We start from the raw sequence: 5,254 nt of genomic DNA on the forward strand, positions 1-5,254 counted from the left end.
CTCTGGTACTCCCCCCCTTTACAAAACATCTACCCCCTCAGATCGTCCGCAAGAGCTTTGCCAACATCTTCTTCTGCAAGGAGATTGGCTTCCTCTCCAAGATCAACTGCTACTGGTTCTTCTGCCGCTACTTTGTGTTCGCCCTCGTGACGCTGGTCGCGCTCCTCGCATCGCCCATCGTGCTGTGGCTGGACCCCTGGGTGTGGGGGTTCCCGACGATCTTCTTCCTCGTCAGCGCGAACGTGGCGGTTGTGGTGTACCTGTACTTCACGATCCTGTCGTACATCTTCCTGCTGTTCAGGTGAGGGATCTCGGCGTTAAAAACGTTTATTTCTCGGGATCGGGGGTGTTTCGCGAGGACTGGGGTGTTCTGGAGTCGGCATCAGGGGTGATCATGGCGCAACAAAAGCCGACACCAGGGCAGGGGCTCATAAGGAGGGGAGGGGAGGGGGGGGGGGAAAACAAGCTGGGTTCGTGGCGCGTGGGCGCCCTGGAAGGGTGTTTGCGAGTGGGCAAGATCCCAGGTGCGGACCCGCGGGCGGCGCGGCTGGGCGCCAGGGGGCCTGCAAATGTGCAAAGCGCCTCGCATGAGGCGCGCAGCGCGTGCGTTCTTACGAGCGCCCATCTTGCTGGTTGCGGTTCGAAGCTGGCAAGCGCAGTACGTCTTTGTTGCCTCGCACACGTCGCGGCCAAGCCCCAGACGTAGCTGTGACGCCTGCAATGCCTCTTGCTGATCCCTGGCAATGACCGGCGCCCCCCAACCGCCGCCAACCGCAACCCGCAGCGTCGTGCTGGGCTACTTCAAGCTTTGGGCGATGATCAGCGGCATCCTGGGACTCAAAAAGTCAAAGTCCTGGAAGGTGGGCGGGCGGTCTAAAAGCAGGCCACCCCTCGGCCTCAAACCTTGGGCCCCGACCTGTGTCGGCCTGCGCCGATTTGCGCCTGAGCCGCTCGCAGCAGCTGCGGTGGTGTTTTGTGGATGGGGAGGGTCCCGCTTTGACACGCAGCAAGCCTCTACACGTGGTTACCTGGAATGACCTGTCTCATACTGCTTGCTTTCCCTGTCTTGTATTGCCTGCATTCTGCATTTAAAACGCCATCCCTGTGCATTTGGGACCTACGCACGCACGCCGCTTCCCCTGTCAGCTTACACAAACGCGCGCGCACACACACACACACACACACACACGCACACACACCAACCTTCCCCAGGTGACCCTGAAGTTTGCGGCCAACGACAACAACAGCTGGCTGCGCTCCTACCACAAGCCGTACGCCCTCGAGATGGTGCTGTTTGCCTATTACGGCGCCATGCTGGGCATAAGCATCTGGTACGAGGACTGGGGCCTCACCGCGTACAACGCGGTGATGTCGCTGTCGTTCCTCATCGTCAGCTTTGGGGATTACTTCTTGTAGGCGTCTGCAGGGCCGCCCAAGGCCGGCAGCCAGCTGCGCGGCGCGCCGGCGTCGCCCCTTGCGCAGCAGCGGGGCCGGCGGCGGGGTGATAGGGTCGGGACGGAAGGGAGGGCGGGCGTGCGGGCTGTCAGATGGCGGGGCGCCGCGCCTCTCCGGAAGCGGCGGCGCGGCGCAGCAGGGGCCTCAGCGGCGGCAGCCCCGCCGGCCGCGGGCCGCAGGCCGCCTGCGCGTCGGCTCTTGCTACGGCGGCTGGCGGCAGTGGCGGAACGGCGCCGACAGCGGATGGCTGGGCGCGCCCCAACTTGTGTCGGCGGGCTTTGATATTTCATAAATGCAGCCGCAGCGGGCTTCTTGGGAAGTGGGGGATTGGCGCACTGCCAATTGTGGCGGCGCATGTCGCCAGGCCCCTCGCAACCTTTACGGTGCTATGCCGCATCGTCCCCGGCCGCGGCATTCTTTGGCACTCGGTCACTTTCGATAGAGCAGTGCGCCAGCCGGCCGGCGCGGGGCGCAGGCGGGGCCGCGCTCGCGTGCGCGCCTCCCATCCCGACCAGCTGCGGGGCGCGCCGCCGCGCGCCAAACGCGCGCCCCGCGGCCGGAGGAACGGCCCAACGTTATGCACTGGTTATGACTTGCCTTTTGCCATGTCACTGACGCCCCCTCATGGGTGCGCTGTTTCTGGATGCCTTGGACGGTGCGCGCCGCCCAAGGACACTTTAGAGTGCGCGGCGCAACGGGGGCATGGGCCCGATCACGCCGCGTGGAACGTTGGGCGCGCCGCGCAACGAACTGCTCGTTCTTCTCCTTCAACATTGGCTCATAGGGTTTTCCGCGCTGCTGTCGTCTGCATTGCCTTCCCCCTGTGTGTCATCTTTCTGTGCCTCCCGCCCCTCCCAAACCAAACGCGGCGGGGCCCCCGCGCCTCCTGGCCCGCCGTCGCCGGGCGCCGCGGCGGCAGCAGGGCGTGCCAGGCCCACCCCGCCGCCGCCGCCCGGTGGCAGCGGACGGAATGGGGGCTGCAGCGTGCATCCAATCGGTGCGATGATGTCATTTGTAATCGCCACCACCTTTTTCTTGGCTGGCGACAGGACCGTCTGCATCAGCGCATGCCTGTATTGTGTGGAGCAGCTCAAGCTTTGCTGCCCAGCGCAAAGGGTGGGTCCGGGGGACTTCGCGGGAGACAGCAGTCGGATGGCGAGCCGTATGCACACCCGTTGGTGTCGCCAGGGGCTAATGCCAAGCCAGATCGTGGGACGGCATGACATACACATACAATTGCAGGGTGAGTGGCATCAAAGCTTCAGAATGTTGTGAGTCCTCGTGGGTTGCAAGCCAGCAAACTCGGTGCACAAACACATGCCACAATCATTTGCACTCACGCGCACACACACACACACACACACACACACACACACACACACACACGCAAGCGCGCACACACACACACACACACACACACACGCACGCGCGCGCGCATACACAGACTCTGAAGTATTGTGGTCGCATGTAAATTTGTACTTTGCAACGCCAGTCGGAAGCGGTATCTTCTGATGCTTCTGGCCAAAGGTCCCCCCTGAAGCCCTCGTGGGTCGTGGCAGCAGCTGTGAGGCAGAGACAATGCCGCCAGGGACAGTGGGACCGGGTGCAGAGGGTAACATTTACCTGCGCGGCATTTACTCTTGTCCAGGCTTGAATGAACCTAGGGAGCACTGGCATGCGGTGACAGCTGCTCGCAGGTCCGGTGATATGAGCAGCTGGCCGCAGCAGGGAATGCAGGTGGCGACGCCCGCTTGCTTCATCGGTGAGCAGGTGCAGCTGCACAATTAAAGGTCATATCACCTTGATATAACAGATTTCCGCGGCATTCAGGACGGCCATTCAACGGCAGAGGCGACCACTGCACCCTGCACTTGCAATCTGCTTGTCGAGCTAATCCCAGCCTCAAACAAGCCATCAACATATATTTTAATAAGCAGCTAGGCACGTGAGCGCGGAATAGGCGCGAGCGGTTGGCAGGCGCCCAGCAGCAATGAAATCGCTGCTGCTGGGCGCGCTTCTGCTAATAGCAGTCGCTGACACGGTTACTGGAACACAAGATGGAAAATACGCGGGTGTGCTGCCGTGGACTGTGACAGACCCGACCCCGTTCCCCTGGGAAGGCCTTACGGACGACCTGGACGCGCTGTTGAAGGTTCAGGTAGGACATTGAGCCATTAGGCCTCAATCGATGCCCGCTGCTGCACCGGGGGACAGACGGGAGCCAGCCAGGGCGCGGCGCACTTGCGTCACCGAGTCAACGGTGCGCCGCACGGCGCGATGACGACCGGCCGCGCAGGCTCGAAACAACTCGGTGTCGGTGCTGGTTTTCAACGAGGGCTTCTACGCCGTCACGCTCAACTGCCTGGTGTCCATGTACAAGTTTGCAAACCTGCAGGTGCGGGCGCGGCCGAGTTGGGCGGGTGTGCATGCCTGGATGGATCTGGCCGCCATCGGGCCGGAATGTGGAGCGGCGATGGGTGTCGGGTCCAGCAGGAATAGCTTTGGGGTTGGTCATGAGCGGTGCAACCTCTGCACGCACGCGATGGCAGCATATCTAATGGCAGCTGACCTGACCCCACCCACCCCCCCCAAAACAACGGGCTGCAGAACATCATTGTCACCGCCGCCGGCGCCGGCAGCGTCGCGCGCTGCAAGCAGCTGCGGCTGCCGTGTTACGACGCGGCGCACCTCATGAAGTCGTACGGCAGCCGCGCGGCCGACGCAGACACGCAGCGCAACAGCCCCGAGTGGTTCCAGCTGGTGTGGGTCAAGACGCTGATCGCGCACTCCATCATCAAGAAAAACTACAACGTGCTGTTTGCCGGTGAGGGGATGGTTTGTGTCCACGGCACGGCGCCGGTGGGCCGCAGGGGGTGCCAGGCTTCTGGTGCGTGATCTGCAGGCGCGCCGTCTGACAAGTTGTGGACGCCAGGGCCGGGCGCGGCGGCGCTCGCGAGGGGCGTGTGTGGTCGGGGCGCTCGAGGAGCAGCTGGCAGCGCGGCTGCAGGGCTGCGAGTGGGAAGCTGCTGTGTTCTTGAGCGGGGTGCTGCGGGCGGGGAGAGCCCTGGTGGTTGAGCGCACAACGCAAACAAGGGTAGCAGGCCTCGCCTCCTCAGCAGCAAGCGACACGTGGCCCCAGCTTCTGGTTTTGACGCAGACAGCAAGCCTGCATGGCCCCCCTGTCCACAGCGGATCATGTGCCTACGCCCTGCCCCGTTCACAGATGCGGACACCGTCTTTTTGAAGGATGCCACCAGCGCGTACACGGCAATGCTACGTGACAACAACGCAGACGGCAGTTTCATGTTTGAAGAGGCCAACCAGGTGTGTGCGTGCGTTGGGGAAGGGGGGGAGGGTGCTGGGCGGAGTGCACAGCAGATTCTATCACATGTGTGAGTGCGAGCAAGTGTGCATGTGTCAGCATGTGTGTGTGTCTGTGCATGTGTGTGTGTGTCTCTGTGCTTGTGTGTGTGTGTGTGTGTGTGCATGTTTGTGTGTGTGTATGTGTGCATGTGTGTGTGTGTGTGTTAGTGTGTTGGTGTGTGTGTTGGTGTGTTGGTGTGTGTGTTGGTGTGTGTGTATGTGTGTGTGTGTGTATGTGTGTGTGTATGTGTGTGCGCGCGCGTATGAATGCTTGTTGTGTGAATGTGTGTGTGTGAGTACGCCCGCCCGCAGCCCATCAACAGCCATGTTCACAAGGGCGCCTCGTGCAGAATTCAGGCGGGGCACGCGGCTCACGAAGCCGTCACCGCAGCCAGCCGCGTCTTACACGATGCAGCGTGTGCCGCGCCCCCCACCC

The 5,254-nt window shown here is 62.5% G+C and overlaps 2 protein-coding genes across 2 annotated transcripts; both read left to right on the plus strand.

The window, feature by feature from the left end:
• Positions 1-815: 815 nt before the first annotated feature.
• MNEG_13711 (hypothetical protein) lies at positions 816-1,416 on the plus strand (the record flags this gene model as incomplete). The annotated part of the gene is made up of 2 exons (XM_014037816.1): positions 816-860; positions 1,213-1,416. 2 exons carry the CDS (start codon positions 816-818, stop codon positions 1,414-1,416), a joined length of 249 nt encoding a protein of 82 aa, XP_013893270.1.
• Positions 1,417-3,445: 2,029 nt separating this feature from the next.
• Positions 3,446-4,851, plus strand: MNEG_13712 (hypothetical protein; the record flags this gene model as incomplete). The annotated part of the gene is made up of 4 exons (XM_014037817.1): positions 3,446-3,613; positions 3,752-3,850; positions 4,063-4,279; positions 4,679-4,851. 4 exons carry the CDS (start codon positions 3,446-3,448, stop codon positions 4,849-4,851), a joined length of 657 nt encoding a protein of 218 aa, XP_013893271.1.
• Positions 4,852-5,254: the final 403 nt, after the last annotated feature.

The sequence above is a fragment of the Monoraphidium neglectum genome (assembly GCF_000611645.1).
Source record: "Monoraphidium neglectum strain SAG 48.87 unplaced genomic scaffold scaffold03996, whole genome shotgun sequence".
Classification (NCBI taxonomy): domain Eukaryota; kingdom Viridiplantae; phylum Chlorophyta; class Chlorophyceae; order Sphaeropleales; family Selenastraceae; genus Monoraphidium; species Monoraphidium neglectum.